This window comes from Tursiops truncatus, chromosome 4, assembly GCF_011762595.2.
Source record: "Tursiops truncatus isolate mTurTru1 chromosome 4, mTurTru1.mat.Y, whole genome shotgun sequence".
NCBI lineage: Eukaryota > Metazoa > Chordata > Mammalia > Artiodactyla > Delphinidae > Tursiops > Tursiops truncatus.
Window position 1 is genome coordinate 126,364,965 of NC_047037.1, and position 15,622 is coordinate 126,380,586.

Consider the following 15,622-nt stretch of genomic DNA (forward strand, 5'->3'; position numbering starts at 1 on the left):
CCAAAGGGGAGACTTGGGCCAAGGGACAACCATAAAAAAATCAATATAAAGCCTGATTTCGAATCTCACGATATGAAATATTTAAGATTTAAGTAATAGTGGGTCGGATATACACTTTTCATCTAAAAAATATGTACAATTTGGGGGAGGGCTGAGAGAGGAAATTGATCAGTCTTTTAGAATCTTTTATATTGACCTCTAAAAGTGTCCAATCTATTGTTGACTTTTCTTAATCTGTTTTACTTTTATTCTCAACCATATCTTCACATATTTTAAAATTTATCTTAGCCTGAAATCCTGTCTGGGCTTTGCTGCTGACAGTTTGTCTGTTTATTCTGTTCCACAAAATTGCCAAGTTCTTTTTCCTTTTCTCTCCTCCTCTTTCTCTCCCTCCCTCCTTTCCTTCCTTCCTTCCTTTTGTTTTAACATTCTGCGTCTATAGATGGATTGTTTCTAAAAGAAAGACAATGAAAATGTGTGCACATCACATATTTGGTTTCACCATCCATGTTAAGTTAAATGCTAAGTTAACTGTTAGGTTATAAGTAAAGTAGAAAATTTAAAAAGTAAGAGCCAGTGATCTGAGATGGATAAATAAAGGAAAGAAAGTGGTAGTCTCTCTATGGCCACAAAGTACACTTGGGGTGATGGAAGGTATGCCATGCCTCCAGGAAATGGAGCAGAAAAATCTTTGTTTTTTTATATCTGACTTCTAGCACTGTTTGTCTTTCATATTAATGATAAATGAAACATCAGATGAAGGTTGGTTGTTCTTTATTCTTCTCATTCCCCCAACCCGCCCCGTTTCTAGCACTGTAGTTATTTCTGTCTTCTCTTCCTTTTTAATACACGCACACTGAAAATAAGAATTGGCCCAAACAGGGAATCCCCTGGTGGTCCAGTTGTTAGGATTCTGCGATTCCACTGCCGGGGGCCGGGTTCGATCCCTGGTCAGGGAACTAAGATCCCGCAAGCTGCATGGTGTGGCAAAAAAAACAGAAAACGAATTGGTCCAAATATCCTTGGCCTAGGAAAAATCAATGAATATACCTAATGAAACTCATTCAAAGAAGGCTCACAACATTGCAAAGTTTCTTCTTTTAGCATCATCTCCCTGGTCTTGCAACTCTTTTCTAAGGTCTTTATTTGCATGTTTAAAAGAGTCACTGATGCATTATGGGTTCAGTGACGAATAAACTAACTTGGGCAATGACAAAGGCACAGACAGTGGTTGCTGACCAAAGTAATTCAAGGGATCTGTTTGTAGTACACTGTTTAGCAGATGTGATGCCAAGGAAATTCGATTAAAAATTCTCTGTGTTAAAGGATGAAGCATAGCTTTTTAAACATATGGGTCACTGTGGACTTAAAGAACATGTTTTACTCACAGACCATGTTAAAGAACATATTTACTGTGAAAATAAAGAGAATACCATCATGGGCCTTGAATTTTATGAGTAGGGCCTTAAAAACTGAATGTTAAGGTCTTATTACTAGCTTCACTGTCTACACTTAACAAAAGATTCAGAGAATTGGTTTTCTAATACCACTTTCTCTCCAAAGTTCTGTGTTCAGTAAGTGGCTGTAAACTTAGCTCTTGAAATATGAATTTTTCAAAGCTGTCTTTAGATTTTCCTTAGCAGCCTGTGTCTTGGGTGTTCTTGAGCTGTGTCTGCTTAGGCAGTGGTCCTTCTTATCACCTGGCACTGTGAACTGAGGGATCCAGCAGACAGGGCTATTGTTTTTGGCTTCATGGTTACTAAACATTTGAGAAAAGAAATTTAATAACTGTTTTTGCTGAACAGTTTCCCTGCCAGTGCTTACCTTTATTTTTGAGGATCATACTCCTAGCCAGCTTGCCTAGAGCTAACTTGTATAAACACGGCAGGAAGTCTGCAAGTATCTTGGCCAGGCTGAGTTGGAGGAGGTAGTCTCCATAAGACATGGCTTCTTCCTTTCTGAATCACAAATCTGCAGGCCCAGTTATTTTAGAATGTGCACACTGACTTTTCAACCATAACCTAATTGCTGCATATTTCTTGTTGGAACTAAAACGGGAAACACTCAATATTAGGAAATTTAAATTTGGCAGTGGTAGAGTGCTACACATGTCTGGCTACTTATGGCTAATAATTTTAAAAACAAATGAAATGATTCAAATTTAATTGTACTCTAAGACATCATTTCTCCAGCATTGCTGGAGGTGGGAACAAGACAGATAAGCTATTACATAAATGGATTCTCTAGGTAATGTAGTCTTTAGACACCACCTAAAAATTGTATCCATTTTGTGAGACTATCTACCTAAAAACATCAATAGCTTTGCTGCCTTTTATATGAGTGTCCTAATTTAACCTTCCTAAATAACAGAAAATCACTTCTTTTCTGAGTATCAATTATTGTATCCTGCTGAAATCTTGAGGGATTTCAGCAGGATACAATAATGGGGTAAGAGGGTTTCTGACCTTCTGGAACATGGTGCCAGACCACTGTGCTTTTACTGTTTCAGGGCTACTTTTTACAGCTCTCTGGTTTCTCTCTTATTGTCAAATGATTTTACTTCTTTCTCTCAGCTTACCTGTCTGGCATCCCCTATGCACCCAAGTGACTAATTTTTTTTTTTTTTTTTTTTTTTTTGCTCTAAATAGTTAGTGGCCTAGAAAATTAGAACAGAAAAATAGTAGAACTATTTCTACTACATATGAATGAATGGGCTCTGCTTGCAAATGTGAGTAGCTCCCTACGCGTAAATTGAAAAGGTTTGATGATATGATATCAGCTTAGTCTTCGAACAAAGATGTATTCTGTTTGCGTTTTTGTTTGTTTTTCCATCATCTTGGGCTTTGACTGTCCCCTTGGTTCTCTCCTAAGATCTGGAGTTGAAATGTCAGAACTGCCACCATCTGAAAATCCTGTTGATTAGTTCCTATTGTCATACTTTGGCTTTAACTGACTTAAGTCAGCTTTTGGTTGCAATCTAAAAGTTATTAAATTATTTAAATTCAAGTGTAAATGACAGTGCTACAGAGAGTATTGTAGCTTCAGTTCTGCGTCTGTTTTGAAATGAATGTAATTGAACTTTGCCACTGTGTCACAGCTACAGTGCCTTTCTTAGATTCTCATCATTCTGAAATTTCTTTACTCACTATAGGCTACTGATAAAATTGAAGTTTTTGGTGGGATGGGGCAGTTAAAACACAAGACTGCCTAACCAACACATTCAAATGTGAGAGAGCCTAGGCATGATGAAAGGAATGAATGAATGAATATATTATGAGAATTTCCTGTCCGACAAATGTTGGTAACTGAATTTATTTATTTATTTAACATATAAATGGGGAATTCAGATGTGATTTCCTCAGTGCAAATGAATAAGACCTATTTCTAGCAAAAGTATGGTTTTGGCTGTTATCTACCATGAGATCCTTTGGAGTAGACACAGAAAGATGTATAAAATTTGTTGTAAAATTTAAAAAAATCTGAGTGTAGATTCTTTTAAATACAGAGATAATGTTTAAAAAATGAAAACAATACTGGGAGCGTCTTTACTGCATGGAAAGTAAAATCATGAATTCCACAAACATGAAATAAATGAATCATTCCAGAAATATGGCAATAGGAACAAAATTCTGCACAGCATTGTAATTAGCTGACCTAATACTTACACAAGGAAAAAAAAGTTGGTTCAATTTTAGCCATAAGTATTTGCTGCCTTAGCAACTAAATCTGTTCATTTAGTGATTCAAAGTTTAGCTCAACCTTTTGGAATGAGTAATGTGTGATTTTGAAATGAAATATTAATGTTATTCCATTTTTAGGAAACTTGAAGAAAAACAGTAAAAGTAATACTAAGAGTGGAAACTAAGATTCCACCCAAGAGGAACGTTATTAGATATGGACTTGATCAATGTAGGTAGGCAGGTAATTAGGTAAGCATTCACTCCAGGACTCTATCAGCATTTAATCAGCATTTTAAACTGGGCTAACTAAACAGAAAATTACCACTTTATATTAGTCTAGGAAAAACCTAATACATTGATTCTTGATATTGTTTCTGAATCATCAAGATATTAGGCCATCATTTCAACTAACAAAGAACATTTATTTTGTATTAAGGGAAATTTTAAAGCAAGATGGGTGTGGATTGTTTTCAGGAATAGTAAATGTAAGTAGCTGAGAGTAACTAAAGCATTACCAGTTCACCATTAACGTAGCAAAAATGAGTTTATGAACATTTTGGCTACAAGATAGCAAAGAACTGTGTAGTGGAATTTCTTTTTGTCTGAAAAAAACTGAATTTATTAATTGTTGTGTAATTATGTAGCCAAAGCTCAAGATGGCCAACTCACTATGAAGTTACAAAAAATTCAAGCCATAAACTTTGTGGAACAAGGAAAAACAGCTATTGGAGATTCTGTTTATCTAACTTTGAACCATACATCATGAGATAAATTTGTGAACAATTATCATGATCAAGAATTTCTGTCACATTCACTTCAACCACCAGTTTTAGAAAGAGACATGTTTTAAGAGAAAAAAAAAAAAGGAATGAGAAGATGTCCATTTCTGTAATATGAGAAACTTGAACTCTGTGGTCTCTGAAGATCTCTTCCAACTCTACCTCATCTCTTCTCCTGTGTTTCTAATATTTTAAGGTAACAAGGAATGCTAGGAAATTAGCAACAGCTTGTTTCAAAGATTACTTAAGGGTCAGAATTTATTATTTCTAAAACTGTGACTTCCTTAGTATTTTTATATAATTTACAGCACTAATCCTAGATTTGCAGAACTTAATAAAATGTGCTGTGCTCTTGAACTGTACTTAGGGGATAAAGCCAAGGATTTTCTTTTGAAATTCTTAAACTGTTTTCTCACCATTCAGATTGATTTTTCTATTCCTGTTCTGCAGTTTTCACTCCACTTTCAGGAAAACAGGCTGTCAGGATGAAACCAAACTTTTTAGTGAATGCAAATCTAAAGAGCTTCCATTTTTGGTTTTATGTCGCCATAAAGAGAATCTGACAGAACTGTCACCTACATTTTAACCACACCCCTATAATAAGGATGTAACAAATAATTCTGAGAGTCATATTAATAGCAGGGAAGCAAGATTATCTGCCAATGTTCTCACAGTAAGCTAGTGGTGAAAGAGGGAATAAAAGCCAGGCTTTCAGGGCACTGGCTAGGCATTCTGTGTGGTCTCCCACATTGCTTCTCTTTGAACTTTGTAATTCAAAAGCAAAAATACCATTGCCATAATGCCACTGAGGACGTTGGCATCACACACAAACAGACAGTCCCCTTGTTCCTTTTTCTGACACTTTCTAAGCAACCACTGTCTTAGAGGGTAAGGTGAACATCACGAGGACATAATGAAGTACAACTTGCAATAATTCCAAGTTTTGTTTCTGAGCCTATGGAACTATACATACCATGGCCATCATCCAGGAATTCTGTGATGGTGGCTGAGGTGCATTTGGACCAGGGCTTGGATGCATCAATGCTGGTTAGGATGGAAGACATTAAGCGCTTATCTTCTGTGGAACCGAAATTTTCTTCACAGAATTTGGAATCGTCATGAGAGAGGCCAAGTAGATGTCCTAAGGGACAGAACAAATGAAGTGCAAATAATGAGTGATTTTTGTATTTCTACTTTTCTGTGGCAATTATACTCGCACTTGACTTTTTTCCTCCCAATTGTATATGAGTTTATTTTAACTGCCTTTTCACACAGAGCCTGGACCCCCAGGTAAATTAAAGCTGCATGTAGTCAGAGTGGTCACTTCTGGTGAATATTTAGAGGAAAACTGAAAAATTACACTAGAGTAGATGTTCCTATAATCCATCTGGATCACACATGCTCAAGGATATGTAGAAACAGGCCTTATTTAGAATCTAGAATTTGCAAGGCAACTGTGGGATTATGTCATAGCCCTCACTACATATTATTTTGAATGCTTGTCTAATTTTCCATCTTCTCTGACAAACTATAAGCCGCAGGAGATCAGAGAGCATCCCCCAGCCTACCCCCGCCATCCACTGTTGAAAAAAATCTGTATTTAACTCAATGTTCTGCAAGTTACAAACACTTAATAGATGGTATTTGAATGTCAGTGACTTCTATTTTCTTGGCCAAGTAAATAGGTAGCCATAAAAGAGATGACTAGAGGAGAAAAAAAAAAAAAGATTTCAAGTAAACTTCTGTTTCCATGCATATGTAAGCTTGCTTCACTCCCATTTCTTTTAGTTATTTAGTGAGTTGTGAAGGTATACTAGTCCCACAAGTAAATGGTATATTTTGAAGATATACTCACTTACACTTAAGAAATGTCTAAAGCACCAAGATGCCCATTACAGAGTGTTAGCACTTGGAGAGAAAGAAAATACTGAGAAGGTAAGTGATTGTCCACAACTACTCAGGTGGTGCTTGTGCTTAAGTCTACCAAACACGCTCTGTGCAATCCCACACTGCCTTTCCCATTCTATCAAGCTAGGTATTATTTCACAGAGTACATACCCCATTCTTATAATCTGACTAAATTTTTTTGATTACATAAGATTAATTTTCACATAGTCTAAAGGTATAATGCATTCTCCAATAAATTTAAAATATTGTTGAAAAAAATCCAGGACAACAGTTTGGAGAGACTCTAAAAAGGTAGACAAGTCATCCTAGTAGTGTTTTCTGCAAAGCTTTATAGAATCATACACAAACCACCAAAAAAGAATGTGGAAAATACCACAGAAAAGTGATTACTGCATTCTCCTTGGGTTCCTAAATGCCAATGGCAGGAACTTTGTCCATTCTGCCAAGAAAAAGTCCAGTGAGCAACAGTAAAACCCAACAGAGATGAAATTTTTTATGCCAAACTACTGCTGGCCAACTTGTTAAATCACTAACACCTCATAACAAAATTGTCCACTGAGCAGCTGGTTGATGTTGTGGTTGAAGTTAAGTGGCCAGGGCTCGGTGACCTTCTAAGGCTCCACATTTTGATGCTATTTATGCAGTTATGTACTTCAGTAGCATTTACTAGGCTAGTCAGTTCTCTGTGGGAAACCCTCTCACCACCACTCACTTTCTATTTGGTCAGGAGCATAAATGCCCATCATAGTATGTAAAATATCTTCCAAGTAACATGCAAAAGAAGACTGGAAGCAGCTCGTCCAATTTTGGGGTGGTATGTTGAGTTTTTCACCGCACTCACAGAAGAATAGAACCTTTCATTCATGTCCTATTCAAAACTGCTAGAAGTTACTTAGTACATCACACACTGTTGAGAATATAGAATGTTTATCAGCTAACACTGTGGCATTAGTGTGGAAGCTTCATACTTGAGTTTTTTCCCCCCTGGCATAGAAGAGAAAGGGAAAGTGGCCTAAGGGGACCTCTATAATATGAATCCAGGTTTTCTACTTTAAAAAATGTGATCTTTGCACTCGATTTCATAAGATATTTATATTTATTTAATGGAGTAATAGTCTTTTCCTCCAAATGTATCTAAATAAATAGCACTTTTTATATGCCTTTGTATTACTGCATCAAGAGATATTCCCTTCATTTGGAGGCTAAATTTTAGATTTCCGATTTAAATACAAGCCAGGTGGTAAACACCAAATTCGCTTTGAGGGACCTGGGAGAGTACCTCCATTTTTTCTTTTATACAGAATGGTGAAGGCTGTAATGTTAAATATCAATCATCTAAGCAAAGCAATTTATTTTAAGATATTTTGGTCTCTTTTAATGAATCTTTTGGCATGCTCTCTGGCCCCTAAATTGCTAATTTATCAATGTAATTTACTTGTTGCTGAAGATACATACAAGAAATGCTTAGATGGCCATCAGAAAAAATTGCCATTCTGGGCATGAACACATCTCAGTTCCACTTTAGCAAGAGCTGAGACGAGATGTGAATTTTGTAAGATCTCCAAGAGTCAGTCAGAAAGGGACTGCCTGAGGGTCAGTTGAGAGAGACAGACTCCTTGGAGGGAGGAGGAAAGTTCTGTTTTCCATGAAGAAAGCTTGTCAGCTGGCTGGGAGAGGTATGCTCTCCCAAGGACAAAGAGAGTCATGGGCAATGTGAAGAACGTTTAGGCACCCAAAGAAACAGGCAGCCAGTGCCACAGGAGCTGGAACCAGGGCACAGCAAGAGAGACCCATGTGATTTCCCTTCAGGAGCTGAAGAGGAATTGAAATGGAAGAACAATGTGAGTGATGTCTGGAAGCTCTTCTGGAGAGACGTGATAGGCATACTAAAGGCTGTGAGCGGCCAAAGAAATGGCATTTTCAAATGTGATTCCCCCAATCATTAAGCTAGGACACCTAATGTCAGTCTGAAATCTGCCAATATCTTTGAACCCTGAAATGACAAGTTACATATAAAAGCATATGCTATTTTCAAGGGACACTTACATTAGAGATCACACATTATGATATTCAAAGCTTATTAACAGAGAAAATTCTGGAATCTAGGAAATTTCAAATGTAATGTCATGGCTGACAACAACACATTTTAAGGAAATGCTGTGAAGAGCTTAATCAGAATTTATCACGATGTCACTGATTGCCTAGGAGTGACTTTTCCAGTGAGAGACTGTTCCTAAATCATCCACAGAAATGTTTAAAGATTAGAGATTAAGGATTTCTCCCACAAGCAGCCTTGGGCAGGATTAGTGCAGCTGAGATTTAAACACGTGTGCCACAGAGAATAAAACAATGTTGGAGAAAATGTTGACAACTTCTAAAATAATGTATTGTTTTTTAATCAAAATGTATTTTATGATGAGTTTTTAGAGCAATGCAGACCAGAGTTAGTTGAGGGGTGAGGTCTTGGAGGAGTCAGGGCAAGGGGTTCCAGAAAGCCACAGAGAAAGGCGATTCTTTCCCTTGAAAGACAGAGGAGATACTTCTTTCTCTAGTCCAGGTATAGGAAAAGAGGAAGATTCAAGTCAATTTGGAAAAGGTAAAGGAAGAGATCTGAGGAAGTTCAACCAAGCTACCTTAGTAAAATAGGATGTGAAAAATCCGAGTGAGAGGACAGGGCTGATATGGATTAAGGACCACAATTCAAGGTCTGGGTTTAAAGCAGAGGTCCCAAAGACTCACTGCAAGGAAGCATTAGCATTTGTATTTGGAACCATTTGTAAACAGTAGACATGCAAAAGATTGAAGAGCGGTTTGTTGGCCTTAATGAAGTTAGGCAATCTTATTTACAATAATATCTTTCTTAGTGAATCTTTAGTTCTTGACTCCTGTTATTGGAAGCCATTTCTCGCCTAAAATCCCGACAGAATTAAGGACTAAACACAGCTATGTAGTGGGTGAGTTTGTTAATGGCATTTGTATATTCACACACTAAATTTTTTTTTTTTAAGTATTACAGAAGTCACAGTAAAATTTAGAGAGTAATGCAGGGGTCCAATTCAGTATTTTCCCAAGTGATGCAGCCTCCAGAATTGTGTGTTGCTGTTTGAAATCATTAGTAAAACTCAAGGTGTAAATTAAACGGGCTTCTGTATAAAATACTGACCTACTATTTTTTTAAAAAATTTTTTTAACATCTTTATTGGAGCATAATTGCTTTACAATGGTGTGTTAGTTTCTGCTTTATAACAAAGTGAATCAGCTATACATATACACATATATTAATAGATATTAAATCATGTCATAAATACAACAGTCCTGCTGAGTGCCCGTCACACAAAATAACCTCAGGAAGGAGTTTATTTGAATTATGCTAAGGAAATGGGTTTCATGGTAAATTACATTAAAGCAAAGTCTGTAGGGTAGGAGTCTGAGTTTAGTGTTAGCTCAGAAATAGCAAACAATTAGTCTCCTGATAATTTTTCTAGGACAGTAATCGTCTTTTAAAATTGGTAAATGGGTGACATTTCATTAAATAAATTTCATCTTGGACATTCACAATGTAGATTTAAAAAGCATCTTGTCTCCTTAAATTCACAAGTGAATCTGGTGTTCTAAAATCTGAGATAATGGACACCCGGGTAAAGACACATTACTTTAAAGGAAAATGTTGGTTCAGCTTCTTATCCAACTCAGTTATTACCGTACAACTAGGGATGACTTATAACATTAACCTCAGGAGGGAAATTGGGTTGTTTTTCTAAACTTTGGTCTGTACATTGAACAGAATTTCAAGCTCTTGTCTCCTGACCCCAAACTGACCAATAGACAAGGAGACACAGCACCACATCTTTAAAAAATGTCACAAGAAGCTCTGTCATGTGTTTACTTAAGAAAGCACTGCTCAGATGAAGCATCTGTCTCTTAATGACGTGATGTTTTTATTTTTACTTAATTTTCCAGTTAAGATTATTGAGATGCAGGAAGGTCTTGCCAGAGGTTGAAAAGAGAGTCAAAAGCTCACATGGGATCAGAATCTAGACTCCTTGGTGAAGGAAACCAGGAGCTCCAATAATTGGATCCTACGTGTCTATTCAAACGCAAATCCTTATGTAGCAGTGATAAAACTTTTAAAACTTCCATTTCAAAACATTAAACATAAACGCTAAACGTTATATCAATGATGTAATTTAGAAGGAAGAAAACAAATTTTTTCACCTTATAAATAGCTGTGTCAATAACCTTTTGAATCAAATTCAGGATTATCTCCTTCAAAAGGAACACTAGTAAACCATTATAGGATAGTGTCCAAATCTTGGGCTCTATAGCCAGATGAACTGGGTTCAAATTTTCCCCAAGCAGTATACTAGTTGTTGACCTTAGACAGGTTTTGAAACTTCTCTGTGTATCAGCGTCCCCTCTTGGGTGACTCATTAATAGTACGTACCTCATGGGATTTTGTGAGGCTTAAAGGATATAAAAGATGCAAAGTGCTTAGAATACGTGCTTGACAAACATAAATACCCAGTGATAGTTAGTTAACTTCATTGTTCTCACTAATATCTTGGTTTTGTTATAACTTTACTTATGGGTATTCTAGTCTTTGATAAATTTTGATATTACTAGACACTCTTGATTTGTGAGAGAAGGCAAAATTTTCTATTCATAAAGGAAAAATCACTCATTAAGTGTGTGATATATTTATTTTATGCCACCTTCAACTTGTTGGCTTTCCACACACATGACAGACAATCTACAGGCCTCCCCTAGAGAAATACGAATTGGGATTTGATTTAAAAACAAACCAACTGATACTAAACGCTAAATCTTTCAATGCTGCCTCCGGACATGGAGCAAAGACCTATTCCCACCTTTCATCTGGGGGCCAAGAAAGACACAGTGTGGCATTGCTCCAAACTGGACAGAAAAAAACGCTCAGTTCATGTTGATTAAAGCTATGGGTTTGAGGGTAAATACCAAATTTAAACCTAGCTTCCTTTTACCTCACATCTCACAGTCAGTCCTGACATCTGATTCTGTGCACTTGGCTTTGGTGTATGGTGTTTCCAGGGCCTCTGCAGCTTTTCAAAACATGGGTTCGTTTAATCTAATCATCGGTGGGAGCAGAGTCACATGCAGATCAACATAACCAGAGAACCGCAGAGAATCACTCCAACTGCAGCAAAACATGTGCAGCCATACTGTTGTGTCTCGACCACTTCCTAAGCCTCCAGCTGAATATTTGGCCCTGACACTTTGCCTGATTTTAGCTTAGGAAGCATTTTGGAGACTTTCATGGTGGAGAGATTCACTTAGCACATTTTATAATCAACTACTCTAAGGTTAAGCTTCGACCTGTTTGCAAATTATGGATTTCATTAGTCTAAATAAAATCAGATTGCTCCCCCTAGCACATTAGAAGCTGGCCTAACATCAGTAAAATTATTATGTTGGGAGAGCCATGTGTACAGCAGGTGAAATCTTTATTATTGAAAGCTGATAATAAAAGTTTGACAAGTTAAAAATATAAACTCCAAATGTAAACTTACATTCACTTGAAACTTGCTACAGTTCACATTTGGATTGTAAAAATTCTTACCTCCACCCAAGGTCCAGGGATGGGGGACTGCGTTCTTGATAGTTTCAAACAACTTTCTTAAACGTCCTAACAATTTACTCAGTGTTGACGTGCCCCTCACATAGCAAGATGGCAGGCAATTTGTTACTGTCTAGGCAGAGTCTAGACGCATCAAACTCTATTTTCCAGAAGCCTGTATTGACATCAGTTGACTATGCATCTCCAGAATCTAGCTCTTTTTTTGGAAAGAACTAGCAGGAAAAGAGAAGTGCTCCCGTTTACACGTGGCACGTGAAGAGTCACTTTTCAGAACTGTTCATTTAAGTCACTTCATTATGACTTTAACATCATGGATAGAAAACGTACAAGATAAGGACTTCAGGCTTGCCTCTGTTTATTGACATTTTACATAATTCTCAATGTAGGGGCATTTTTTGATGAAGGGAGTAAAAGAACAAAAAAACTTTTTATTCAACTATAATGACTTTGTATTTTAAACCACTATGTACAGAAAGAGGAAGCAGTGAGTGGGACATTCCATGTGAAATGGAATTTAAATCTGTTAATAAAAGTATTAATCAAATATATCATTTCACTTCTTATAGAAGAAATAAAGTAGAAAGATCATGGGAACAGCCTGGAAATTTTCTCCACAGCTTATGTTTTGAGCACAGGAATGTATTTACACTGTATGCATGAAGCAAATTGCTCATTTTGGAATGGACTGAAGCGAATTCAAAACACTCTGGCAAAACTGAGGTTTCACAACGTCATTTTATCACCATATGTAGCCTGGATATGTAACCTCCAAATTTGGAAAGTAGTAAATGTCTAATAAAAGGGAAGGGAGGAAATTACATAAGAAGAACAGAGTAGAATTAGAATCCAGAGCATAGTTAATTCAAGCTGATGGCTTCAAGCAACAATCTAAAAATAAAGCGCTAGAAACAGAATAGCAAGCTGCACTACCCAAGATCACACTGGCTGCAGAAGCAAAGCTCTGTAATTGTATACAGATGATTAGGAAATATTTTGTAAGGTTATCTTTACAATTTTTAAGGCTTATACTTTATGACACATGTTCACAATATTTAGGCGAAAAGTGAAATTAAAGAAAAATAAAGCAATTAGAAAACAAAGTGAATGAAAGCCAGATCCCTTTATAAAAGGGAAATTAAATCCATATCCCCCTATTCCCAGACCTTAAATTTCTCAGATTAGGGCACATGTAATACAAAAAGGGAAATTAAGTAGGCACTGTTTGATTGGAGAATGAATTACAGAGAATTCTAAAGACGTAAATAGAAATGATCCAAACAAGAAATTAAAGGGAACACAGAGCATAGTCAGACATCAAAGAGTTAGGTATGATTTTTTTTTGCAAAGAAACCCACATTTCTCCCACGTTGTTCTCTTATAAAACTATGTCCACTATTCTTGTATTATTAAGAAATACCGTATGCTAACACATATATATGGAATTTAAGAAAAAAAATGTCATGAAAAACCTAGGGGTGAAACAGGAATAAAGACACAGACTTACTAGAGAATGGACTTGAGGCTATGGGGAGGGGGAAGGGTAAACGGTGACAAAGCGAGAGAGAGGCATGGACATATATACACTACCAAACGTAAGGTAGATAGCTAGTGGGAAGCAGCCGCATAGCACAGGGAGATCAGCTCGGTGGTTTGTGACCGCCTGGAGGGGTGGAATAGGGAGGGTGGGAGGGAGGGAGACGCAAGCGGGAAGAGATATGGGAACATATGTATATATATAACTGATTCATTTTGTTGTGAAGCTGAAACTAACATACCATTGTAAAGCAATTATACTCCAATAAAGATGTTAAAATGAAAAAAAAAAGTTCTTATTGTACATATACAGTTTTAATAAAATGTTCTCATTAGCAACTGGCTTCCTACCTCTCTGACTGCTGCCTGCCTGCATAACCTCTTGGTTTAGGAACTCAGGAGGGCTGGGAAAGATGATGCTGGAAGGTTCTTCATTCCAGTCCAGTTGCCTTGGGGATCAATGCAGCCTCAAAGAAGCTGCATTTACTGCCACAGTGGTTTTTTTACAAAGAAACCAGAGGCTGTCAATGTGTAAAAATGGATCACTAGAGGATTGAAGGAACAGCCCTTCCTTCATGGAATCTGTAATCTCTTTTTCACAAGGTCAGGATTTAGGGCTCATGATCTCATGGGCGGTCGATGCCACAATTCCACTCTGTTGCTTCTTTCTTTCTTCTTTTTTTTTTTTATTGGAGTAAAATTGCTTTACAATGTTGTGTTAAGTTTCTGCTGTACAATGAAACGAATCAGCTCTATGTATACCTATATCCCCTCCCTCTTGGACCTCCCTCCTCCCAGATTCCCCGCCCCACCCACCCCCCACATGTAGGTCACCACAGGGCACCGAGCTGAACTCCCTGTGCCATATAGCAGGTTCCCACGAGCTAGCTATTTTACATGTGGTAGTGTATTTATGTCAAACCTAATCTCCCAATTCATCCAAACTTCCGCTTCCCCACCTGTGTCCACAAGTCTGTTCTCTACGTCTACGTCTCTATTCCTGCCCTGCAAATATGTTCATCTGTACCATTTTTCTAGATTCCACATATATGCACTAATATATGATATTTGTTTTTCTGTTTCTGGCTTACTTCACTCTATATGACAGACTCTAGGTCCATCCACATCGCTACAAATGACCCAATTTTGTTCTTTTTATGGCTGAGTAATATTCCATTGTATATATGTACCACGTATTCTTTATGCATTCATCTATTGTTGGACACTTAGGTTGTTTTCATGTCCTGGCTATTATAAATAATGCTGCAATGAACATTGGGGTACATGTGTCCTTTTTGACCTACCTCCCAGGGTAATGAAAATAAAAACAAAAATAAACAAATGGGACTTAATTAAACTTAAAGGCTTTGCACAGCAAAGGAAACCATAAACAAGACAAAAAGACAACCCTCAGAATGGGAGAAAATATTTGCAAATGAATCAACAGACAAAGGATTAATCTCTAAAATATACAAACAGCTCATGGAGCTCAATATCAAAAAAACAAACAACCCAATTAAAAAATGAGTGGAAGACCTAAGTAGACATTTCCCCAAAGAAGACATACAGATGGCCAAGAGGCACATGAGAAGATGCTCAACATCACTAATCATTAGAGAAATGCAAATCAAAACTACAATGAGGTATCACCTCACACCGGTCAGAATGGTCATCACCAGAAAATCTACAAACAGCAAATGCTGGAGAGAGTGTGGAGAAAAGGAAACCCTTTTGTACCGTTGGTGGGAATGTAAATTGATATAGCCACTATGGAGAACAGTATGGAGGTTCCTTAAAAAACTAAAAATAGAACTACCATACGACCCAGCAATCCCACTACTGGGTATATACCCTGAGAAAACCATAATTCAAAAGGACACATGTACCCCAATATTCACTGCAGCACTGTTGCTGATTTCTCATCATTCCTCTACTCAGTGTGAGATGAACCAACCTCTACCTACCCAGGGCTTAGAACTTTTCTTATGGAACTTCTCTCACTCTGAATAATGGTGATTAATTACTGGTGTACTTTTTAAGTCGTCTCTGTGTCACTACAATGGTCTTGAGTATTTGAGTATTTGAACTAATTCTTCTTAGCTTTGCTG

At 37.1% G+C, this 15,622-nt stretch overlaps 1 protein-coding gene across 1 annotated transcript in view; it reads right to left on the reverse strand.

Annotated features, from left to right (window-relative positions):
* The window catches only part of ADAMTS5 (ADAM metallopeptidase with thrombospondin type 1 motif 5), a 51,264-nt gene that overhangs the window by 19,748 nt on the left and 15,894 nt on the right, over positions 1 to 15,622 (reverse strand). The window contains exon 4 of the mRNA XM_019922266.3: positions 5,433 to 5,600. Coding sequence (XP_019777825.2) covers positions 5,433 to 5,600 — 168 coding nt within the window. The remainder of the gene's footprint in view (positions 1 to 5,432; positions 5,601 to 15,622) is intronic.